Source organism: Microchirus variegatus, assembly GCF_963457635.1.
Source record: "Microchirus variegatus genome assembly, chromosome: 5".
NCBI lineage: Eukaryota > Metazoa > Chordata > Actinopteri > Pleuronectiformes > Soleidae > Microchirus > Microchirus variegatus.
Window position 1 is genome coordinate 15,764,753 of NC_139806.1, and position 27,123 is coordinate 15,791,875.

Sequence of the window (27,123 nt, forward strand, 5' to 3'; positions counted from 1 at the left end):
TTAGGTTGCCCCTGGTTCTGAGATTGTTCAGTTACTAATCCTTCACAGGGGAAAAAAAGTGTGCTGCCACACTCTCCAGTGTTTGAACAGAGCAAATGTAGTAAAGGCTCCCTTTACACGTGTGTAAAATGCCCCATAAAGACCCAAAGACCCAGCAAATGTAGGAAACAGTCATTGTATATCCTGGATGTCTCCTGCCAGATCCAGGTTATCGACGTTGGGCTATGGAGCTTTTCATTCAATTATTGAATTACAGCACCGCGGACAAGGTCTTAAAATTCTCTTTTGCTCCATTAATGTAATAGAGCAATCATACCTCTGATACTGTGAAAATACCCTTCCATTCTAATGACTTGGCACTTTATTCTCTTTCCCCTCCTTCCGTGTGCATGCACCTACATACAGGTTGAAAATAGTTCTCTCAGAATTTGAGAAAGCCCTGGGCATTTCCATTCTCTGAGCTCCTCCTCCCCTGTTTCATCCTAATACAGTCACTTCCCTGCATTAACGTATCATTACAGTATTATTACATCTATGATATAAACCCAGCCTCCATTTACTGAGACTTAGGTGCAGTGTTCTGGGGCTTACATGTGCCCATTATGTCATTAAGCCATAATGGGCACATGTCAGGACAGAGAGAAAATAATACTCGGATCAGAAGCAACATTGGGCACTACTTAAAATCTATATACTCCCATCCCGTCTGCCTTCCTGTCTATTAATCTGTCTGGCAACAACACTGTGTGTTTCATGTTACACATCAACCCCACCCAAGCTGCTCTCCTTCCCACAGAGAGAGCTTGAAGAGAAACTCCTGATACACCTGCATCTGCATGAGAGACTTACCCCAGAGTTAGGATATGCTGTCCAGCCCAGTTCAGCTGTGGCCACCCGAGTGTCCATCACAGTCTCTGCAGCAAAGAAAAAGACAGTGGGTTAGCCTCGAGAAGAAAAAAAAGAAGCTATTTTGAGTATCGCACCAGTTGAACTGCATTCAAGGCCCAGTGATCACTTGACACTATCATTGATGAACAGAAAAGGAGAATGAATGTTTCGCAGCGTTTCATCCGTCTCAGCGAGACACGTGCAAAAGACAAGAGACACGGAGACAAAGCCTCGGCACTGGAATAAATGTCTGAGAGGCCTGACACGCTGTTAAGTGTTGAGCTTGTATTATGTTCCGTCTGTGTGAGCATGACGCCACGGAGAGCGCACCGCCGCTTTTGTTAGCGCACGTGTGTGCGTGTATTTGCACTATGTTTGTGGTGGAAGAAAAAAATTGTTGTATCTATTTCAATATTCTATATTTCTGTAGTTCTCTATGTTCTAATGCGTATCGCTGATGACACGTTTGCAAAAGTGCACGTTTCATTACCATAGTTACGCTAAGGTTTGTGCTATCGGGAAAGAAAATCCAACGGTTTCTGACAGCAGAGAAGTTGCCAAAAACAACGTGTGGTTATTAAGGTAATTTCACTCATGCTGTTTCAGGAAGCCGGAGAATTAGCGTCTTTGTCACCAGAGAGGAGAGAGTGGAAAGAAAGAACACCTGTACATACAGTAGTTTCCATTTGTTTTGGCCTGTTCTTGCACATTGAGAGACAAAGCCTCAACAATGGTATTTTAAATATGTTTTATACTGTTCAAAATTTCAAATGTAACATGCAAAATCTGTTGTTCATGTACAACTGCAGTGTTTTCTTTGTTTGTTTTTTTCCCCCCCCAAAATAAACCTGTTTGTTTTTCTTCATTTTGAATTGAAAAACAGTATTTTAACATGCAGTAAATTGTAAATTAGATGTTGGAAGTTAATCTGGAAAAACATGGGAAAAAGCATTTAGTTACAGGACATTTTCTCGCCCTTTTATATGTTTGTATATATATATACACACATATATATTTATACATATATACACATACATACATATATATTTATACATATATACACATACATACATATATATTTATACATATACATATATACACATACATACATATATATGTATATGTATGTATATAAATACATAAATATATATATATATATATTTATATACATATATAGACATATATAAATATATGTATGTGTATATGTATACATATATATATATATATATATATATATATATAAGCATAGGGGATGCAATTTTGTTAATACAGAAATTATACAAAATGTAATATTGCAATAAGAATATGATCCTGGAACAAATCTCAACAATGAAGTGGGCAGATTAGCCATTAAGCCGTTATCCATGAAGTATACATGTGTGCAAATGTGATCGTTTCATATTGCAATTTTCATTTAAAAACGACTAATTGTTCAACCCTAATTTTCATACTGGTGAGTACACGAGAAACTCTGTACGAGTTTGCGTGTGGTTTTGTGTGATTGCTGAACTATGTCCCATTGTTTATCCAAAGAGAGGCTGCACAAACGCAAAGGAAGCGCTCGCAGGCCCAAAGAAAAATCCCCAGTTTGTTTGCTCACAGAGGGGACATTCCCTGAAAACTAGAGTCATCGAGTTGCTTTGTACTTTTCCGTCCGTCCTCGTCAGCCTGTGTTTACGAAAAACAAATACATAAACTTAAATCCCCGTGTCACGTGTTGCATGTATGTGCTTTAATCAGCAAGGGAAACTTTTCACTCGTGGGTATACAACCAAAAATGAGACCGGGGGGAGGGGGGGGCCATAACAGACAGAAGGGAATTCTATCAGCGAATGTAAAAGATGTGATTTTTATCTGCCTCACTTTGGTCTGGCAACCATATGAAATATAAGAACACAACATTTACACTGTCACTCTTCCTCTTACTAATCCTCAGTGACACGTTGCAGACAAATAGGTCTGGCTGCTCACCCAAGACGTTTGTCATCTTTGCATTGATTAATATCTGTCTCGTTGGCACATCGGAATCTGGAAACTTGATATAGCTCCAGTAAAGAAAAGAGGAGAATGGCAGTTATAAAACATGCAAGTCTCATAGATTTATGGAGTTATGCAGTGGATGACATCTAGGCTATAACAGAGTAATGATGGATTTATAATATCATGTGTATCAAACAGTATATTCTCAGGCCTAAACCTTCCATCTTATTGAGAGAAGCGAGTCATATTTCCTTTCTGTGATGTCTTCCTGCAACAACACGCCCTCGGTTATTTTTTTTTTTAGCCCAAACAAACAGATACAAACTGGGAGACTAAAGAGATGATGGTATTAGTGGGTGATGATCTGTGGATAAGTGGGTTGTGTGGGAATTATCAGACAAACTGCAGCTGTTGTGTCGGTTGGCGAGCAATGCCCACATGTGACGCCGATGAAGGAGAAAAGTCTCGCTCTGATTAAAATGCGCGACGGTGTCTTCATTCACAAAGTGTTGCAGCACTCAGCAGCCTTCCTTTACCGGCTCCTACACAGGATGCACTCCCGCAGCTGTCTCTTATTCGGAATTTCGACTGAGCATGCAGTGATTTAGAAAATCATCACAAATGACGGAGCACTCAAAGCCCGTCAACTGCAACTAAAGTGGCTTTGGGTGAAAAAAAGAAAAAACAACTGAGGATGACTGACATGTCATCAGTAGATTGGAAAGCGGTCTTTAATTGCCAATCCCCAGTTACTGAGGAAAACTGTCCTCAGACACAAAACAAATTACCTTAATTCACTTTCATTCAACTCACACGTGTTAAGGCTTGCACAACGACACACAATATGTGCACATTTTCATTTACCCAGCAACTAAAAGAACAATTTTCTGTGTACACCTACAATGACAGCCTTGTTCATACCCGGCTTCCATCAGAGTATTTCAATTTCCTTAAGATCAGCCTTGCCTTGTCTAGTTTCCACAGTCTGCCAGCCAGCCAGCTCCCGCAAGCCCGCCTGTGCGACTTGCTGTCAGCTGGGGAGATAGGAGCATGAAACAGCCCTTAGCGCCAGCACAGTGTTGTGGGGACTGCCAAACCTTTCTCAGGGGAAATCACAAAAGCTTTAGTCAAATCACACAGGCACTTGGTTGGCCATTTTCCATTTCCTCTTAAAAGGAAAGGGGGAGAAGGAGGCACAAGACAGTAAAAGGTAGGAGATTAAAAAAAAAAGGTCACAGGCCCATGGGAGGGTTCGTGACCCATGCCATGTGAAATGTCTGCCATTAGCAAAAGTGCAGAATAGCAAATGAGTAAATAGAGGATGCCAAGTGGCTATTAGTGAACAGGGGCGGGGCTTGAACAGCCTTCGCTCACACACCTGTCCACTAATAGCAGGATTTGGGAAGACGTCCCATGTGTCATTTTATGGGTTTTAAATGAGCCGATATCGGGACTAATATTCATCCACTTAATAAGTGTATTTGAAAAGACTCATTTAAAAATAATCTGCCCATTTAAACAGACTTAAAGCCACTTTTTATTTATGTTTATCACTGAAATGTTAAATCATTCTCTGACATAAGCTTCAAAAACAATGAGTTTAATGAGAAGGGAGAAAAAGCCTGTCAGTCATTTTGGGATGAAATATTTCGCTTCTGACAAATTTGTATAAATAACAATTTGCTGGGACTGTGAGTTTCTATTTGCAGGTCAGACGCTCATTTCCATTAATTCACCTTCCCTCTTCCCTCTCTGTATGTTTTAGTCGTTTAATGCAAGGTTACTTCCCCACTTAGAGTGCGGAAAACCACATAAAAACAATTAGACCTCCCTTTTACCTGACTCCCCGATTTTTTTACTACTGTTTTATCTGACCACACAACCGGTTAACATTTTTGGAAGACAAGGGAAAAGACAGCAGCTCGCTGTAGTCCCTCGTGATTAGAAGGCACAGCCCACAGAGTTCTCTTCTACATTCATATTCTGCTAAGTCAGCTTCACCTACAAGCTCCGATAAATTAAATAGCACCAGGTTCACGAGCAGTTCAGTCTGTGGGAAAATTATTAACACAGAGAGCCTCGTGTTGACTATGTAGCCGTGGCTCATAAATCTTTTGGAAAACAATAGCTTGTAGGTGTCAGTATACCCGGCCTTAAATGGATTCAAAGAGCCGCTAAGGCCAAAGGATATATTGTGACTACATCATTGAATATTAGTTACTCTAAATTATACAGCGGATTGTTAGATTAGGTCACAGTGCGAGGCTCACTAAAGCTGATCCCCAATCAGCGTTCTACAGTCAAAACCCAGAGGTCACCGAGCCAAGCCAGAACCCAGTCTCAACCAATGGTCTGCATCTTCCAATCGCAGGGAGCACATAGCTCCTTCTCATTAGCAGCAAATGACGGATCAATACCAACTGCTCGGCGGCTGTTTCCACAGATATATAGAGAGAGAGAGAGACGAGCAGAGGAAAGGGAGGGAGAGAAATGAAAGAGTGACAGAGAGACTGCATTAAACATTGATGGGGCCCTGCATTACCGATCGATAAGGCAGCCCTCTCCACACAATTACACGTCAGCAAGGAGTCGCATGATACATCACATCACACACACAAGCGCGATCACGCGCTGCTCGCACTCGAGCCAAAGAATATCTAAAGCAGGACTGTTCAGAGAAGAAAGTCCAGCAGGAATGGATTGTCAATTGTCTCCTCCCGCGCCGAGCCTTTGTGTCGGACTTTAATTCTGGAAGTCAAAAATGGCAACATGGCTGTGTAATTTACCCCCCCCCCCCCTTTGTTGCCAGGTCTGTATGATTGTGTGGCTGCTGGTCGATAGAACATGTGCTGAAGCACCTCTGTGAAGCTCCCTGGCTTCTCAAGTCAATACGGCCGACAATTCTCCACGGACGCTCCTTCCCATCCCATAACACATAATTTCCATTCATCTTTCCGTCAACCCTCCCTCATCTATGCCCTCCTTTACAAGGATGCATCGTGCACTTTGTAATTCAATGAGACAATCATGTCCAGATGCTGGATGCGGCGCTCAGAGGGCCTTCTCTTTGTGGCCGTGAAGCAAGCTGAAAGGAGATGCGAGGGCTTTGACATTATTTAAGAAGGGTTTATCTTTTCTCTGAAATGAAATCAAGATGTGAAGTTAAGCAGAAAGAGTGGAAAGGAGTGAGGGATTGAAATAAAATGGAGAGAGAGAGAGAGAGAGAGAAAAATCAGCAGGACTGAAATGAGCACTTAATGATGAAGTCCCATGGTAACCTGCTGTGTCTGGCATCTTAATATGGGGCTGAAAACACGGTAACAAACAAACAAGAGAGAAAGCGGCGGCATCTCCCAAACTAATCAGCTCTTCATTTGGGGGATTAGAATAAAAAAAAAAAAGGGTACAATTTTGATGGAATATTTTCTTAATAAATTGTTTAGAATTTCCTCACCGTGGTAGACGCATTCACTCACACTGCACCCTGGGAAATCACACACACACACAAATAAATGTTTTTTTTTGACCATGGTCGAGAGCACTGAGCTGATCTGTGAGTGGGTTTATGGCGTAAGAAGGGGGAATTATGTGTTATCTTTGATTGAGTCACCGTGTTAAAGAAGACGATCCTCGCAAAAAAACAGAAAACATGAGATTTTTCTGATGTACACCTCACAAAAGCTGTTGTCACTCGTACTGAAGGCTTTTTGCTTTTAGTAGAAGATACAGAACAGTCAACGGGAATAGATCAAAAAGAATATGTAACTGCTATGTTTCCCTGAGGACAAAAAAAATGACAACGTGTCTGATTTGAAAATTGAACAGAGAATAATCTGCCATCCTCTGAGACATTAGTGTGGAGTGATGGGACACGCAAGCTCCACATCGCAGACGACTGGCTCTGCCTGAGTGAAGAAATCACATTTTCAGCATGACAGAGGACCAGGTCAGCGTCAGAGACAGAAAGAGAAATGGGGGGAGAGATGAGAGGACGAGGGGAGATTAGCAGCAGATGTTAAGAGGAATGCTTTCACATGGGAGGGACATTAATACGCATGTAGTAGTTGCAGAACTTGATTAAATTATCCTATCATCACAGCAAGGTGACATTGTCTTGGCCTCGCACATCTGGACAGCGACGCTGCATAAAACTTCCAAGATTCAACCTTGCAGCACCGGGTTGAAAAGCCACACTTTTTTTTTGTTTCCTCCACTGCTACTGGTCTGGCAATAATGGAGTTGTTATTCAGGAGAGGATGCAGGGGAAAAAAAAACACACACACACACAACAGGCCGCCCTGAGGCAGGATGTACAGACAGGTACACTCTCATTGCACACCCACAGGCTGACAATAGACTCATGCATCTAATCATATCTTAGTGGTCAGTCATTGTGGTCAGCCACCAGCATAACACAGAAACACCACATTTATACACAACCCCCCACCCCATTACACATCCTCCTCTCTCCTCTTTCCATTTTGCTCTCCATTCCTTCCCCTGGTCAGGGGGAGAGGTTGGGCACATCATTTGCATTCATTAACATTACATTAGCAGACAGAGTGATCTTTAGAAACCAGGCTGCCGGAGAGTGTCATCTTTAATTCATCATAACCCCACACCACCCTCGCTCTTCTCTTTACCTTCACCATCTTCTCCTCCTCCCCCTTTCCTCTCCCACTCATCCATCTCTCATCGCCCTCAATCTGCTTTCCCCCTTACTCCCAGCACATCCTTTCTCCTAGCACATCTTCACTCTCCATTTACCACTGTCTTTCATCTCCCTCACATTACAACATCTTTTTTTTCCCTCCCTCCCTCCCTCCCTCCCTCCCTCTCTCTCTCTCACTCACTCCCTTTTCTTCTCCTTGCTCCCTCTCTCCTCCACCAGTTAATGACAGACTACAGGGAACAGTCTATTACCAGCAACAAATGGGAAGAATCTAAACAAGAGTAAGTTCCATCCAATTGGTCAATTTAAAAAAAGTAATTAATTTCAGTTTAAGTGCAACGGACCCAAAATGATTCCTCCTTGCGGACTTCTAAAATAAGAGAGTGATAAGGAGTAAGACTGGGTAATAGCTAAACCATAATTGAGCTGGTGTAGAGTTTATGTTAAGCAGGATCAGGCCGAACACGGGTGATATTACCATTTCCAAGAAGACGTTAAATTATATCAGAATAATCTAGATATTCAATTTCATTGCCCCCCCACCCCTCTCTGACACACAGCAGAAACACGATCTCCCTCTACGTAGATCTTCAGAGTGAGAGTCTGGTTGTGATGACATCGCTTTGGGAGTTCTGCTGTTACTTCAGGAGACTGACTTTTAACAGGGGCCAATCAAAAGCCAAAAAAGCTCATCGCCATCTTCTTAAAAGCCATGAAGTCATAATAGATGCAAGTACTTGTATTATGATACACACAGCATTAAAAATATATATATATATATATATATATATATATATAACAGTGGCAGTTGCTGGTCTTTGAAACAGGAGAAGCTCATTTCAGGCCCAGTTATTTATGCAGAAATTCTGCAAAAGTACAACTATAACAAGGAATAAGGATAATTATGTTAAATTGAAATCCTACAAAAGCGTTTTTTTAATTTACAGCGTATATGTACCAATGATAAATGGGCTGAGCAAATAACACACATTTTTTTTGACCCATTTTGTCCGATCACCGTCACAGTTGAAGCTGAGCTTCAAGTGGTTTTAATCACGTAAGACGATCCGTCATCCGTGATAAACCGCTACCGACACCTAATCACCGCTAATCACGTTCTAGTGCACGTTGATTGAAATATAAATACAACACAGCACAGCACATATGACGACATTTTAGAGGAGGCTGAGCTTCCCTGCAGAGTTTAGATTCTCTGCCCGAGCCTGAGCCTGAGCCCTGCCCTGCCCGGGTCGGGCCGATATTTCCCGCCACTATCCTTGGACCGGGCCAGGCCCTTGATCAAGCATTTGTGTTTTTTGTCCCTCGTCGTGTTATAGCACGTCGTATTGTGTGAAGGTGTAAAAACCTGCGGCCACGAACGCATCGTTTAAAAACCAGGAAGCGTATCGTCATTGGCAACATATGCGTTCATGGAAGCGGATCTCAACGGTTATTGTTGTAAATTAGACTGTGGCAGCAGGTACAACAAGCTACCGCCGTGGAGGTACGTGTGCATTTACTGCTTACGTGTTAAAAAAAAAATTCGGGTTTAAATCGGGCTCGTAATTACAGTTAATGTGTCGGGGCGGGGCGGGCTCAGACACAACGTGCACGGGCACAGGTTGTGTCAGGCTTGATTTTTTGGGCCCGATACTTCCCTTGCTGTCTTAGATATGTATTATGTTTCTTGTGCATTGTTATATTGTGTATTATGCAAATATATTTACTATATGTTAATATATTTATATATATATATATATACAATATTATCTTACCATGCAAGGTTCTCCTTGCATAAACTGCCCAACACAGTGCAAAGAAACTTGCTATTAAACCATGTTATAACTCACAGTAATGAGCACCGGATCTACTAATGTTTGCCGTGGCAGGAGTGACCAAGCAATAATCCAGATGGACGCAGAACTAGCCTCCCACAACCATCACAATATTCATTACTGTTGATATTACCTCAGCCTGCCTGTCTGCTTTTAAGAAACCTGGCAATGTGCTGCAGTAAAATGAGGTAATTACAACTCTTATCAGGCTCCTCACCTCAGAAACAGCATTTAGAGCAAGGCAGAGAGAGGGAGACTACTCCCCAGTGGTTCACCGGCTGTGGAACAAGCTTTTGGCCGTCTCCCCAGTCATTCAGCCACACCCACCTACTGTCATTTTAGTCTCTCTGCAGCTCCTGCTCTTACTGTGCCGACGCTCCTTTCTTTCCAATAAAAACATTTACAGAAGAAACACGATCACTTTAATGACACGTCCGTGTTATTTCCTCTATCAGTTTCTCAAAGTAAGTAAGTAGTGGCTGTCATGAACCATGTCAGCCAGAGGAATATCAATTTACGGCACGACAGCCCGTGCCAAGAAACACTGCTGCATCCACAATGAAGAATGGCAAAAGGACACATTGAGAAGCAAACTTTGTTTATGTTGGCAAGCGAGCAAGAAAGAAATGGCAATGTAATTTGCCGCCCTTTTCCCATAGGGACAGACTCTTTACAATGAAAGTCTATCCACCATAGCATTGACATTTCTAAACTTTACACATACGAGTAAGAAGTTAGTCCTAACTTGGCCCCGTCATCACTTCAGCCGACTGGAGACACAGTGAGTTGACAGAAAAGAACCATGTCCAGGTCACAGTGGGATTGTGTGAGGCTGACATTTAGCAGTATAAACTACAGCTAATGTTCCGAGGATTGTAATTAGCAAGTGTGTGTGCATGTGTGTGAGAAAGAGAGAGAGAGAGACAGAGGTTGGGTTTCCATTACCCATTGTGCAAAACCTAAAGGGAAATAAGGGTTCCAAAAGGGTGCTGCTACAAGGGCTGAGGTTCTACTTGGAACCATTTGCTTCTGAAAAAAACCCTTTCCAGAAGAAAGGATTTTTAAAGGGTTCTTGGTAACACTAATGGTTCCAGAGAACCCTTTAAAACCCCTTCCCCTGAATAAAGGGTTTTAAAAGGGTTCTTGGTGGAACCTTCCAAAAGGGTTCCAGGTGGAACCTTTATAAAAAAGGTTCTACCTGGAGCCAAAAAGGGTTCTCTTATGAGGACAAGCCGAAGAACCTTATATACTACTATACTACTTCAGCCATCTTCCTCAAGTCTGGCCGGATGAGTTTTTTACGGAAAAAATTGTGATGACGCGAGACTAGATTTACGGCTCATATGCTTTATTTTGCAAAAAAAAACTGTAATGGAAACACAACTAGTGAGAAAAATAATTGACTTCAATCACAGAACTTTGTTAAAAAAAATATACGGATGAATGAATAAATACAGTTAATTTACTGTATATGCACACATCAGTTTCTCTAGTGGCAGCTCAGACTTGCCCGATTGTGTTTTACAGCAAATGTGGGTTAGGAGGGCAACGAAGGGGATCACTGTCCTTTCCTGTCACACACTTGAACTGAGATAACTATCCTGTAATACGTGAAGTCAGAGGGAAACTCTGACGAGAGATAGAGATAAAGAAACAGAGGAAGTGGAGGAAGAAGATGGGAGTGAGATAGTGGGAGACGGAAGGAGGTTTGCAGTTCATATGAAGAGAGAGATTGAATCAGATATTGGAGAAGTAATCGGGGACAGGCGCAGCCATGGAGGGGGCATCATGTGGCAGCGCCCCTGAGTCTTGTAATACCCAAGATATGTTCCGTGTCCTTGGAGGCACTTTTTCAAAAATTCATCAACAGCAAAACATACAACTACGCCACCGAAATACATAAAGTGATTGATATACACACAGCAGCTCCTCCCATAACTTCAATTAGGATATGTTCAGAGCCCGATTTAAAGGTCTCATATTATGTAAAATCAACTTTTTAATCATTTTAATCGTTATATTTGGGACTCTGGAGGTCCTATCAGTCAAAGTGTGAAAAAAACGACTCACTCATGTTTTTGTGGTCCTCCTCAGTCTAAGTACAGGAGATAAAACATGCGATGTTGACTTCTGCACTCATTGGGTTGTCACAAGATGCTAAATTCCAGGAATTGTCGTTTTGCGGAGCTCTGCTTTGTCTGTAAAACACACGAGAGTGCTGGCGAGGGCAACGGCATCTGAAAACCGGAAGTCCAAGAAAAGTTCTATTCTTGGCTCCACAGTGCAGCACAGAGTTCTACACAAACTTCCAGCCTCAGAGGATTTATCTGTCCAGTGGATACATGTTATATATGACAGCAATGTGCCTGCTAGAGCCTGCAAAGGATCACTTCCAAATGCTAACTGCAGTTAGCTCCTAGTAGCCTCTGTGGCTGATGTCATTTCCTGTTAGCATTTTTCTTTTTTAAAGAGATACTACTAAACAGAGCTTTCTGAACAGGGCTGTTTTGGCAGGGTGATTGAACTGCTGTGGTGCTTCATTCTTATGGTATATTGACCAAAGCATGTCACAGACATGTTCATTAGGACACCAGGGAACTAGTGTAACTTGGAGAAATAGGGTATAAAATGGGACCTTTAAATCTTTCAGTGGCATTTATCCAAGAAAACTCTCCTAAACAGAGAACACAAATGCAGCCTGCCCTTTAAAAACCAACAGACTAATATGTCTTTACCCCCACTCTCTCACGAGTAGTTCTCACCAAGAATAAGGCAATGTAACACTGAAAAGTAATAAAGAAGACCATGTTCAAGGAGGAGAGGCAAACACCAACCAACTATATCCAATCTCATTAAACACTGTTGTTAACCGCGTTTGGATGCACCACAAAATTGACTTGTGCCTTCTGAATAATTCCCCACTGGCAGAGAGGAAAACAGACAAGACAAAGTGGGGGAGAGTCACAGGGAGAGCCTTGAGGGTTTGATTCGTTGTTCTCCATCCGTCTCATCCGTGGCAGTAAAAGGACGACCTTCAACCACCTTGAACCCACTGGAGCAGAATTTCAATAAAAGTCAAATTATCACCCGCACCCATGGGGCTTGAGAAAGGCACTAAGTCTGAATCGACTTAAATCGGCGATTTAATGGTCATATGGAGGTGTGAGTGAGTCAATCATATGATGTGCTTCTTTTTTTTTTACTGTGGGAGTCTCAGCGATATGCAGCAGTTTGTGTAACCTATTGGGAGAGGACGCCACTGGGGTGGATCGCTGATTGTTTTTTTTGTGAGTGTTAAGCGTACGTGCGTGTGCGCAAAAGTGCAAGGTGGAAAAACTGTTATTCAATTTATCCGTGTTCTCCCTTGACCGACGCAAGTGAGATCCGGGTAATTCATGCTTCGGTTTGGAAATTCCCCAAACATTTGCTCTTCACCACAGGGACAGAGCCGAGCTGGTGAAGCCAGCGTGAATGAGAGGAAACACGGTGCGATCGCACTCCCTTAACCGCGAGTGAGGAGTTCTTCGGGGATCTCGTTAGTGCAGCTCCAGTGGACGCACGCACACACACACACACACACACACACACACAGAGCTTTGCCATCACACATACATATACGGCAAATTCATCCCAAGAGTCGAGCTAAACTATTGGCAATGGCAATTGTCGACATGCTCAGGTTGCGATCACCTCTCATTCTGTTATTTTTTTTTCCCATGCTATTTATCTCCATAAAAATTCCAGTGGCTTCTCCGCTACCTCCAAGCAAACTCAATAATTTCCATTAAAAGCAAACACTAAATCCACCTTCTAGCAGTATATGTTCATATGTCTGGGAAAGTCTATACTATTTTGGAGATGGACTTTGTTTTTCCTCAAGGGTTTTGGTGGAGTCTGCATTCAGCAGTAAGGGAATACGAGGTAGAAAACAGTCCTCGGGCTGAAAGAAAAACTTTCAGCAGAGGATCTTGACCTTATAGCACGAGGCTGACAGAGGCGGGTATGTTTCCCCAATGAGAATCTATAAGAGTGAAGAAGGAGATAAAGAGAGAGGAAAAAGAGAGATAATTTTTACCTTTGGGAAGTACGAGTGAAATGGACCTTGTTGAGAGGACTCTCACCGTGCAGTGGATAACTGCATGTTTTTTGGAATGGTGGCCATACAAAGACAAACAAGGCTGTCCTTGAAGCTCCCGAGAGAAACGTGTTCTTCCATATGATGCCACCATTTTTATTCCCAGAATGAAGCTTTCTTCATCAGCCTTTTTTTGTTGTTGTTGTCGTTTTCCCTTTATTAATTAGTCGTTCGTTGCCGTCATCTTTGTCTCACACCGTCCTTACACTTTTCTCCGAGCCGCTTTGAATGCACAACCGCAGCTAGGTGGAAACAATGAACTCTTCTGGGATGATGAATATCATTTCACAGACATTACAATGCCACGGGGGAAGCTGAGGGTAATTTTGATCTCGTGCCACACACCAACACAAATACCCTCTAATCTACATACACACATTGCATCCAACTTCATCTAACTAACAGGAACAGGACACGCGGGTGCTTTGGCCCAGTATTACACCAAATGTCACAGCTGTGCAGTGACAACCAGGAGGGAGTGCAAACATGAGCCATATCTCTGGCTCTTCCAACAGTATCTAAGCCAGTAGATGTCACCCACCAACACGTTTAACATCTTCTTTTATACTGTCACATAGCATCTTCAAGCTTCCTGTTGATTGTAAATGTAAAGCATGGTTGGATCAGAGGGTGAGCATTAATATGCGGTAAGTCAGCCTGCGGTTACCCTCTCCGTTAAAGATCTGGCTGCCAGAGGAAAGCAGAAAGTTTCCAGACAGCACTTTACTCAGCAGCGCCCGCCAGATGAGGCTGTTTACTGGTGTGATGTGAGCTGTGCTCCAGGAGTCAAAGTGTGACACTCTCGCTTGCTGCGCTACAGCAATACAACTAAAGAGCGGAGACGCCTCGTTAAGTATGGAGTGCCACTCGCCCACTTCAAGCTGGTTTTTTTTCTTTTTTTTTTCTTAAACTTCACACGCAAGAAGCAGTGGCAGCAAACATTCACTCGCTGCTCAGTTTGTACACACATTCACATGCACATGCACATGCAAATACAGGAGAGACACAGGCAGCTTACACAGTTGTAAAAGCTGCTCCACGCTGCTGAATTATTTGTGTGTCACTGGGTTAGAATGCAGGTGTCTTTCCAGCACGCGGGAGAGTGCGAGTGTGTTGGTTGTGTGTACACAGCTCTGCTGAGAGACACAAGTGCTTTGCAGCTGTTTGGAGAGTGCAGTAACCCTTCAGGACCTGCTGTATTTTAGATGAAATGGCAGCAGTGTTTGCGTTGGAGGGAATAAGTGCACCTTTGGGTGGGTTGTGTGTGTGTAGGAGAAAGTGTGTTTCATACTTTGAAGCTGCTTGGAGAGCAAATCACTCTACTTCTGTACATCAACATATTTAGACAATAAAAAAGCAGACACAGTGTCAAGCTGGTGTATCCATCATTCCCTGCAGATTTTTATCTCTTTCACATTACTTTGAGATTTCATTTAAAGGGGTCATATTATGCCCTATTTCTCCAAGTTAAACTGGTTCCCTGGTGTCCTGATAAACATGTCTGTGACATGCTTTGGTCAAACTGCTGTGATGAAGCACCACAGCAGTTCAATCACCCTGCCAAAACAGCCCGGTTCAGAACGCTCTGTTTAGTAGTATCTCTGTAGGTCCACCTTAAAGGTCCACCTTAAAAAAAAGTAAGTAAATGCAGTTAGCATTTGGAAAAGTGATAATTTGCAGGCTCTAGCAGGCACATTGTCGTCATATATAACAAGTATCCACTGGACAGATAAATCCTCTGAGGCCGGAAGTTTGTGTAGAACTCTGTGCTGCACTGTGGAGCCAGGAATAGAACTTTTCGTGGACTTCCGTGTTTTTGGATACCGTTGCCCTCGCCAGCACTCTCCCGTGTTTTATGAACAAAGCAGAGCTCCGCGAGACAACAATTCCAGGAATTTAGCGCATTGTGACGTCCCAATGAGCGCGGAAGTCAACATTGCGTCTTTTTTCTCCTGTACTTAGACTGAGGAGGACCACAAAAACATGAGTGAGTCATCTTTTTTTACACTTTGCCGACTGATAGGACCTCCAGAGTCCCAAATATAAGGATTTAAATGATTAAAAAGTTGATTTTGCATAATATGGGACCTTTAAGTTGGGGACTGAAACATGAGGGAAGTCTGAATGCACAAGCAGCAGTGTATTGATCCAGAGAGGCAATGATGACTGCAGGTGTTCCAGTCATCTCTGCCATCGACCTGCATTGTGTTGGAAGAGGCGAGCCAGGGACAGGCCAACAGAAAAGGAGCCTGGGGAGGTTTCATTACAAATGTTAAGTAGAGCAGAAAGGCTTTGTGTATTTCCTGAGAATATTAACACTCAGCCCATGGGATTGTTGTACAAGATCTGAGTTACGCGTCGCGTACCTCTTCAATCAAACATAAAAACAAGGGATGTCATCATCCCTTGTTCCTGGCGAACATTTACTTTTCACCAATCTCTGCTCTTGTACAAGTTCACGTTACACTTACTGTAAGTTTGACTGTCATTATACAACCAAAGGGCTTATTCAAAAATATCAAGTGTGAAAGAATACCATTTTTTTTCCCCTGCCTCCTTCCATTATGGTGCCATTCATTTTCTTCAGTCTGAGTCAGTAAAGAGAACAATAAGCTAATTTATGCAAGACGAAATGTGGCAGATCAGAATGAGCGCATAATAATAATAATTTAATTGAAAATCAAACGCATCATTACAGATCAAAAAATGTTATGTTTCTCATCAATAGGAAAACCATCTACAGAGCTGATGTGGCAGCAAAACACAGTGTACCTTTGTGCTGGCTTAGTACATACAGCAGCTGTAGACATAAGACAAAGCACCAAAAACGTGCATGACAATGTTAAAAAAACCAAAAAAAAAAACCTTTGAAAGCCCATTTATTTTTTCCCAAATGTTTGTTATTATGCAGGGTAAAACTCATTTAATGCTTTTGCTCGCGCTTCCGAGTTACGCTGAGCAAATTTGCCTGGCACTTCATGTGCGTTTTTTTTTTTTTTTGTTATCTGCGTTGTGCAGTTATTAATGTAGATGGGTGTTGGAATGACTCCCAGAGAGTTTTTGCACACTACTTCTCCTCTTTCTACCTCCCCACGGGTGTAGTTAGCCTGTGCGTCCCCTGGCAGCTCGCTTCCACATAATGAAGCTGACAAACCAAAACAAACACAGGTAGAGAACATCGGCAGACAAAAAAAAAAAAAAAAAAAAGCAACTACAGCCAGAGAAACAGCAATTCGCTACCTATTGGCTACTGCATGGCTGGGGAGTAGGCTGAAATATAAGTCATAACACTGTTTTTTTTCTCCCACCGTCTTTTCTATCACCCTTTCCTACTCTCTTAATCTCTTTTTACCTTTTTCTGTTCTTTGCTACACAGAAGCAGGTGGTCATGGCCTCTACAAAGGCATACGGCGATAATTGATGGCAAGATAACACAGTGCAAGAGACTCTTTCTTTTTTTCCCCCTTCTTTCCTTTTCTCTATCCCTTCCTTCTGTATCTGCTCTACCCGCACATACCCCCCCCCCCCCCTCCGACCCTTCCCCCAGGTGTACTGGTGGCTGGGGCTAAATGATGAACAGAGCTACAGTGTCTTCTGTCTCTAATGGGGACATTATGCAGGAGGATGGGAGAAGTGCACACACGGGCTCGTAAATCACAAACTCCTGTAGAGAGACTCACTGCAAGGCCTCACTGCTCTACTAACCCTGCAATAGATACGCACATAGAAATGAATTAGAAGCCCCCCCGAAACACACACACAGACACAGACACACACATACACACAGCGAGAGAGCATTTGCATATGTAGACAAAAGATTACAGATAAACACACATCGACTCTAATGCTACTACTCCACGGCCCCATTTGCCTGACCCTCGGTATACTGTACGTTGTCAAAACGCGCCGTGGTAACGGCTGGGATTCACTTACGTCTGTCCAGCGACAGGACGGTGTGCTACACGAGAGCTCGTGTCAAAGTGATTGAAGTCTGACAGAGCAGTTAAAGCATTATTAGTGCTCCCTGTCACAGCCCAGCACACACAGAGGCCTGTCAGTGGCACAGGTGAGGTAAACACGGGCCCCATTTAGCATATTACCCATCAGTCAACACGGCAGGCAAAGGAGATAAAGAAATGCACACCCACTGAGAGTGGGAAAACAAGCACTCCAGACTGCTCCATCTCAAAAGGAGGCCTCGGTCTATGAAGGTATTTTGGCAGGTGTGCACACATACACACTATATACCCACAGAGATTCAAACCCACATGCAAAAAGAATACCTTGCAGAGAGCTGTGCCTCTGTGCACACACACAGGTTGATGACAGAGGAGGCATTATCCAAAGTGAAATATCTCCATGAGATGCCTGACATTGCTAATTGACCGTGATGAGCCTGCGCCGGCATGCCTTGATGCTTCTTGTTTCTTCCTCTTATTTATTCCCCGGTTTCCACTTCATCTGCACACAAGATAATATGGAGATTTCTTCTGCATGATTAATAAGCCACAAATCCTGAACAATACCCTCAACTGCTAATGTGTGGCTTACAAAATATGCTAATCTAGAAAATCCGAAAGTGAAGAATGCCGTTCATAATCTGCTTGAATTGCCTCACAATGGCATTCCTGCAATCGTGAAAGTGAGAGAAAATAAATTTAAAAAAAATAAAAAATAAAAAGTACTCTCAATAACTGATGAGTGAGAGCACTTTGAGCTGTTAACACATATCAAAAGGTGGGGAGGCCGTGATGTGGCAACAGGGGCTTAGTCCATGGAGCTGTTTGGACTAGAAACAGACAGCTGGCACAGTAGTCGGGAGAATGTTGATGCTCTCTCCTTGGAAGCAACCAAAGTCAGTCAAATGTGTATCTGTATACAAAAAAAACTGAGCACCGTACATGCTCTTAAGTGGCTGGCAAGATGCACGGACAAAGGCAGACGAATAAATCAAATAAATAAATAATAAATGGAGGTAGGTTAAAAAAAAACAACAACAACAATCGAGTAAGACGGGGTTGACAGAGCCAAAGTGAAACAATGGACAAAAGGAAGAAAGCACGCATACTCTCCCTGCAATGTTTACACAGTCTGCTGGTATTTGTCTTACATCTTTGAAAAGGCATGAAGCAACCTTTATCCAGTGTAATTCCTCCCTGAAGATAATGGATTGTGAACACAAAAACCTCCTCCTCAAACCTCATCATCTGCCCCGTCCTCGAGTCCCATCATCAACACTCGTAGACACAGAAGCACAGACAGACATGTTCGCGCACACACACACACACACACACACACACACACACAGACCTCCGTCAACACTCCCTGAGGCAGCGGTGTTAATTCTTCCCGACCTATTCTCAGTCACACATGGCTGAGGAGGCAGTCACCGGCAGAGCCTCGCTGCTAGATTAACCTGTGCTCTCAACACAGATCTGTTTTTCAGGGCGACTGGCAGTCAGACAATGTCCACGGCCCGGCTGATACTAACTCATTGTCAGAACACTGTCAACACTGGGGCCGGCACAGCGCCTTTGAAGAGAGGAGCTGTTCTCGTGGGCAGGGTGCCAGCCAGGGGAAGAAAAAAAACAAACAGGTCGACTGGCCCTTTAACCTGACCTTTGCCCTCAGGATGTGGGGGAGCGGGTGGAATAGTATGAACGTGTGTCATCACATGTGTGGTGAGAGTGAACGTGTTTTCACTGTGCTCAAGCAAATGCATATTTTGGCTGGTGATATTTCCCAATGCTAGAGAAAGAAAAACAATACTGGCACTTTCTTCTAAGTCCTCACCGGGCGAACAATGTGCAATCCTGTTTTCCCTGTCTCCCCCCCCCTGTGGTCTGTGTTACATTTACCAGAGGAAAAGGTCACATGTCATTGTATATGTAATAAGCATGATGGGAAGAAATGCAGCCTCAAGAACCTCAAAAATTATGAAAACCCCAAAGTACAAACACTGAACTTGGCTTTTGTTCATTGTGCTCTATTCCACATGCTTGTACAAGCGGTATTTAGAATCTGCGGTTTAGGTGAAGGATTGACACACGTGAGCTGCAGTCCAACTGAGCTGCGAGTACAACCATTAATAGTCATTAATAAATGTGGTTGTTAAAGGTGCATTATGTAATAAATCTAAAGAAACTGGCCATAAAATCCTCCTAATATGTCACAGAGACTCAGGAATAACAAACTGAACTCACCAACAACAACAGTACAGACAAAATATTTGCATTAAAAAAAATATTTTGCAGACTGCAAATAATGTTTATGTTTTGAAATCATGTTTTGGCATGTGGCGCCACCTACCGCTGTCTACCAATTATTGCAGTCAGTAGAGTCTCAGCTGCTGAGGAACCACGGGTTGCCAGTTACATCAAAACATTTGATTTTTTTGACGTAAATTATTTTGAATTTGAATGTAGTAACCGTTTTGGCCACATTCTTACATATGGCACCTTTAAGTATTTATTCAGTTGTACTCAAACGCCTTTAACCGTTACCAATTAAAATACACCCACTGACTGTGTTCATACTCTCTTACACTGTTGTTTTGCAGTTACGGCTCAAGCATAATTGTTAAGTTGAATCAACTAGACTAGACTAGACACTCCGGTGTAGGTAGAAAGAATGAACATGTGTAGTAAAGAGACACCGTGACAGATCTGGTTCACGGGTGTGCTGTAACTCTGATAAGATATTGGCCAAGTTCCGCTAAGTTGCTGGAGCAAAGGCACTGCAGACAACTAATTTCCTGCGAGCGAAACAATGGTCAGGGGTCTGTGAACATTACACGACCACCTGCTTCAGCTCCACTCTGCCAAAACATGGTTTAAATGACTTATAATCCAGCAGAGGTAGAAGGGGGATGAAGGGGTGGAGGGAGGGAGGGATGGAGGGATGGAGGGGTGGAGTGCGAACAGCCGCCGGCAGCTTTGTACCTCATTGTGTGGTTTGAATAACACGGGAAAGGCAAGATAGCACTAAACAAAAGCGGAACAGGAAAAGGCCATTGGAGAGTTCTTTTCAACAGGCCCATGTCTCCTCTTGTTCTCCCCACCTCCTCCACCACCCTCACCCAGGTAAGTCTTCCTAGGTCTGCTGCTAACAAAGTGAAACGCCATTCCTGCCAATAAGGTTCCCAAGTGGATAATGTGCTCTTTTGAGCACCTTATTCACCACTAAGAGCAGACAGGGGCTCCAAAGTCTGAACTGCTCTTAACAGCAGGCCCAGCCTGGAGATTTAGCAGGCAGGATGTGGACTTGTTGGGCTGGCAGAGGAAAGACTGTGGTTGAAAAAGTGATTTGGGTTTTAATGAAGCACTGATGAATGAGTCTCAGACCCCAGCAGCAATAATTCAAAGCAAGAGCGGAGACACACGCCTGGCAGGACAAAGAGCTGCACACTGCTGGTTCACAACAGGGCCAAAGTGCCCTCACACTTATTCGCTAGACTGAATAGGCAAGAGACATTGTTTTAAGCCAGGTTTGTAAAGAAGTTATTGTTTCATTTAGGTGGTTAAGTATATTTTCTGTGTGGTTTTTTTTTTCTTGACGGGACCAAGTGTGGGTCTGCAAATAGTTGTATGAGCAAGCATGGGCTGTATTAGTATATTGAAAGAGTACGTAAAAACCCAGTCATGCTGCCAAAAAGAACATTAAATGTTTAGATTGATATGTCAAACCCGGTGGACAGGATCGCATAAAACCCGGGGGCCTCTTCTAAACAAGACCTCGTGCCTGTTCTACATTAGAGAGAATATAGAAAAATCAAAGCACATTATGTTTATTATGCGTCTTGAGTTACAGCATCTTTCATTGTCTATCCAATAAAAATGAGCAGTATTGCTCTTGGTCTAATACAAATGATGTCTTTTTCTTTTGTGCAGCCATAGAGATGCTCTTGAGATTCTGTCAGTTGAAGAAACGCACATTTAATGTGTAGATATGAGAAATGATGGCATCTGTAAACTAAAATATACATAATCAGACTGATTTCATCTCTTTGTGTTGGCCTTGTCAAATAAATCCAGTAAAACCTGTTCATTAGACACCGTAATGAAGTATAACACAAAAGCTTTCTCATTTTATGTGCAGTACATTTTTGAAGAGTAAATGAATGTACTTTATGTCGGATAGATTTTTTTTTTGCGAAAAAGCTGCTCGCCTTAATAAAACGTCCCACTGAGGAACTTTTGTTGCCCTGCTGTCGACCAGCTTCCTGTGTTATTGCCCATTGGTTTGATTAAAGTACTTAACTGTCCACAAGCAGAGTATTGCCACTTGTAAAGCACAAATATGCTTATCTGCCTCACTGCCCCCTTGGTATCAACTATGTTCGATGCACAATAACCAGTGGCTGGCAGTGGCACAACGTACACAATATGGCCAAACAGGGAGCCATCTATGAAACAACAACAGGAATTTGTTTTTACAGTGACTGACACACACAAACACTCACTATACCACGAGTCTGAGAGTATCAAGAAGTGGCCTAAGCAAGTACTGTGTTCGCCAGAAAGAATGTTTGAGTTCTGTTAATTAAAAGGGGTCAGATAATACCCTATTGCTTAAGTTAACCTAGTTCCCTGGTGTCATAATGAACATGTCTGTGACATGCTTTGGTCAAAATACCATAAGAATGAAGCACCACAGCAGTTCAATCACCCTGCCAAAACAGCCCTGTTCAGAACGATCCGTTTAGTAGTATCTCCTTAGGTCCACCTTAAAAGTCCACCTTAAAAAAAAGTAAAAAGAAACTTAAGGGACAGGAATTGACATCAGCCACAGAGGCTACTGGGAGCTAACAGTTAGCATTTGGAAAAGTGATCATTTGCAGGCTCTAGCAGGCACATTGCCATCATATATAACATGTATCCACTCCTCTGAGGCTATAAGTTTGTGTAGAACTCTGTGCTGCACTGTGAAGCCAAGAATAGAACTTTTTGAGGACTTACGGTTTTCAGATACCATTGCCCTAGCCAGCAACCTGGTGTGTTTTACGGACAAAGAAGAGCTCCGCGAGACAACAGTTCCAGGAATTTAGCGCATTGTGACGTCCCAATGAGTGCGGAAGTCAACAACGCGTGTTTCATCTCCTGTACCTAGACTTTTAAAGACCACAAAAACATGAGTGAGTCATCTTTTTTCACACTTTGCCGAGGATTTAAATGATTAAAACGTTGATTTTGCATAATATGTCTCCTTTAAACAGATTTAGAGCATGTTGCCTCGAGAGACTGTTTATATTTGTTACATCACTTGGTTGAAGTCATGAACATGAAAAAGAAATAGTATTGGCAAACCCATGAGACTTTTAAAAATGTCTTAGTAGCTTCGCACACAACAGTTTTACTGTGATGAAAATAATCCCAGTCAAAAATGACGCTTTGACTTTCATCCAAGATGACAATAAATAGCATGTTTTCTATCATTTTCATTCTGTTTAATGACGCCGTGAGTCATCCCACAGCTGCGGGTATTGATGTGCATGGACACACACGCATTACACACTCACTCGCATGAAACTTTCCACTTTTAATCATAGGCTGCCATATGTCTCATTTTCTGTAGATCCCCTGCGGCCTCACTCCCAGCCATGCAGCAGAGGCTCATGGGGAGTCCACCTGTGTTGGTTCCAAACCCAGCAACGGGATTCAACTGTTGCACTGAAAACCTCTTCACTTGGTTTAACAACCGTCTCAAGCCAGTGCTGAGAGTCACACTCTGTTCAGAAAAGAGCTGGTGGGGAAAAGAATGCCGAGGACAGGCTCATGAATAAATATGCCTTGGTAATTAAAGTTTTCTGGCTGTTCTATGGTCCCCTTGTCCTCCCACTGTTTCCCTTTACTTTTTGCCCCCTATAGCATTGCGGAGTAAAAAAAAATCCCAGATACCTTCCTTGCTCTAAAAGACGGAACAGACTGGAAAGCAGAAGGACGGCAGATCACACAAAAGCAATCAGGGATTCTAAGACAAACCTTGGACACCTTTACTGTGCGGCACCTGTGCCAGCAGCAACGCACATCTGCCTTGCATCTGCTCATTACAGGTGATTAGCAAGATGATATGGTGTGTTCTCAGCAGTCTAAATGCTACCCTGCAGTAAAAGTAACTGGTGTTTCTCTACATTACAACCAGCACAACAGATACCTAAAAACATACCCTCTGGAAATAAGAGGAGTTTTAAAGGCAAAATAAGAGTTACATTCATGATCTCCACCTGTCCTGTTGTTTTGGAATAATAAACATGCAAACATGTCTTCCTCTTGTTGCGTCTTTATATCTGGCGTTTGTAGTACATCTCCTTGGTGGGCTTAAAAATAACCAGTCAGACTTCCAACCCACATCAGAGCAAGGATAACCAAACAAGCAAACAAACATATCCATGGCTGACTCAAAAATTGGCCCACACACCGAAAGAAAAAGACATAAATAAGCATCGACTTTGAGCAGCAGAAAGGAAAACGTAAAGCTCCACGTTATTTACATACAAAAGGCTTTATGGAATTACAGATTAGATGGTTTGGATGGATTAGGAGGTTTTTTTTCCTCTGACTTCAGGGATGGCAACGGAGCCACAGAGGAAAAAACATCCATCTTTTGGAATGTTTGTTTAAGTGACAAGGACGAGAAAGCAAATATCCAACCATTCAAATGTAAAAAAAAAAAAATTATACACGCTGAGGGCGTAGTGTGGCCAAAGAGGAGAAAAAGCAATCTCTCATCAGTATTCCTATAAAACAACTTTGATGTATGGTTAAGAGCACCACAGGGAGAGTGGATAGTAAAGGACATTGAGAATAAACCCTATTAACATAACCATTAACAACAACAACAACAACAAAACGCAGCACAGAGTTCAGATATGAACTCATAGGGCTCCAAATCCACAGTCACAGACACACAGGCGGGTAATTTGCAATTAATATCAGTTATTGAAGCAATTAATTTGTTTTGTTGGTGAAGAAAAAGCATTTACACATTCATATGAGCACGTGTGTGTGTGTGTGTGTGCGCAGACACACAAAAACAAACACATGAACCTGCTATGTCTCACAGACATAACACAAACACTTAAGGATAAGGGTGCAGCTGCAGCTGGATCTTTTGTGTTTACTTCAAACATCAACATATATATATATAACATCTAAATTATAGTGCTAACATGCTAAAAATCAGCATCATGGGTGTTCTCTGAAAATCACTCACTTTGGTTAATATTTAACTGTTGTTAAAAAACAGCCCATAAATGAGTGTCTAATTTCCACAGTCGACCAGATGGTGGTCTTCTCACTCCTTTTTTAACACGTTTTTTTTTCTTCTTTTTTTTCCTTTTGTGATATTTGTGCATCTTCTGTAACGCTGTCTAACAAAATACAGATGAGACATTAGACACAAAGCAGGTTAAAAACATTTGCCCATCAATTTTAAACATCTGCCACTCAGATGGCAGCCTCAGCTTGCAGGCTTTCATGGAGAAATGCATTTTTTTTTTTTTCCAGCCTTCTATCAAACCAATGCCATACAAGCGAGTAAGAATTGTTTCTTAAGCGATGGGAAAAAGTACCTTTTAAAAACCTTATGTTATGCAAAGCTTATAAATGAAGTGGTGGCTTTCCGATATAGCATTCGATGCTGTTTTGTTATTGTACTTAAAGGGGACATGTTATACCCTATTTATCCAAATGAACCTTGTTCCCTGGTGTCCTAATGAACATGTCTGTGGCATGCTTTGGTTAAAAAATCACCCTGCCAAAACAGCCTTGTTCAGAATGTTTGGTTTATTAGTATCTCTTTAGGTCCACCTTAAAAGGTCCACCTTAAAAAAAAGTAAAATGAAACTTAAAGGACAGGAAATGACATGAGCCACAGAGGCTACAGGGAGCTATAGTAGAAGTAGTAGTATAGTGTAGATAACACGTATCCACTGGACAGATAAATCCTCTGAGGCTGGCAGTTTGTGTAGAACTCTGTGCTGCACTGTGGGCCCGACTGATAGGGCCTCCAGAGTCCCAAATGTAAGGATCTAAATGATTAAAAAGTTGATTTTGCATAATATGAGACATTTAAGACAGGTGCAAAGAAAAGAAGGTGACGAAAGTGTAATTAGCTGCAGTTACTCTTTACATTAAGTGTATCCACATTATCATTCAGTTGTTGGCCGATCACCACATTTTACGACGTCAAAAAAATTGGGGCGGTGAATGGAGGCGAAACTAGTGCAGGAGCTATAAGATAAGAAACGGCACCAGTTGATGCTATAACTGCTTTGAAATGATCTTCATCTAATGATGCAAAATCTTGCTTTTGTTTTGGGTGTTATTTCAAGACTCTTAATGCAGGATAGCAGGATACATCCTTTGATGTGAGCTGCTTATGTTGTGCTACATTACAGACAGGAGGGTCATTATTATCATGTTCGCTTTACGGCAAACTTGCAGAGTGAAAGAAACTACGAGCGTAGCAGCTAACGATTGATGCACAGGTAGCAGTGCAAACCAAAAAGAAAACTGGATCTCAAAGCTCACGTCCGTAATTGGATTAATGAAGTTGTCATTGTGATATGGTACGAGTGTAGAAAAAAAAAAACAGAGCAGTAGCAGGCTACACTATACGCAATGTATTGTTACACTATGCAACACTGTACCCGACCTCCCATATGTCAGCTCTTGGCAAAGCTCTGCCCTCAAAACAGACGATGTTTATTGACAATGATTGCGTGACGATTTCTGAATCACCCGTCAGAAAACATTAACCATTATCAGAGTGTGCCATACAGGTAGGCAGGTCAGTTTGTGACAACAGCAAATGAATCAAATGAAGAAAATTAGTCGTGTTTATTACTGTTTTGCAAAAGGAGATACTGGATTTCTTTTTTTTTTGTCAGACAGCTTTATTTATCGATGACTACCAGGGCATTGAGACGAGTTTTAGAAACAAATTACAGACTCACGCATCAATGTATTTGTTAACTAAAAATTAACAGGTTTTTTTGGGCAGAGAATAAAAGGAACACCAAAACATATTCCTTTAGAGCATGCCATAAATTATTTAGATTTTTTTTTTCATATCATGCATTCACCTTGTGATGTTGTTTATTTTGAATAAATGCATGGAATACAATTGTAATTAGGCTACATCTGATGACAGTATTTTTGACCAATTTTGGTTCTGAGCAGTTTTTCTAGGAGATATTGTGCATCAAAAGTTTGCAAAGTTAAAAAGATAAGAAGACAGCACCTAATCTGCAGATCAATAAGAGGATTTAGCTTCATACAAAAGACTGCTCATCTGCATTCACCTCAGCAGCCAGAAAAGAATCCTACAGTGGTTCTGGAAAACTCTCTCTCTCTCTATCGCTCTCTCTCCCTGTGTTCTTTTCAGCGCTGCCTTTTTCTCCATGTTCACCTTTCGTCTGTTAATCCCCGTCTTTCATGCCAACAGGAATGGGTGGATTAGAGCTGGGAGAGCGTTCACACAGCACACAAACCTCTTACACTCTGGATATGTATCCCCCCCCCCACCCCTCTCCAACCCACACACTCTGCAATATTTGTGTGTTGTGTGCATGTGCACGTGTGTGTGTGTGTGTGTGTGTGTCAGTGTTTGGT

At 42.3% G+C, this 27,123-nt stretch overlaps 1 protein-coding gene across 2 annotated transcripts in view; it reads right to left on the bottom strand.

Annotated features, from left to right (window-relative positions):
• Positions 1–27,123, bottom strand: part of LOC310927929 (ephrin type-B receptor 1) — a gene marked incomplete at both ends in the record, with an annotated part of 159,675 nt that overhangs the window by 108,208 nt on the left and 24,344 nt on the right. Inside the window, one exon of one of the 2 annotated variants that reach the window (XM_083890359.1) lies at positions 850–914. In XM_083890359.1, coding sequence (XP_083746485.1) covers positions 850–914 — 65 coding nt within the window. Of the gene's footprint in view, positions 1–849; positions 915–27,123 lie in introns of those variants that run through there. The other variant, XM_083890360.1, reaches the window with a different exon arrangement.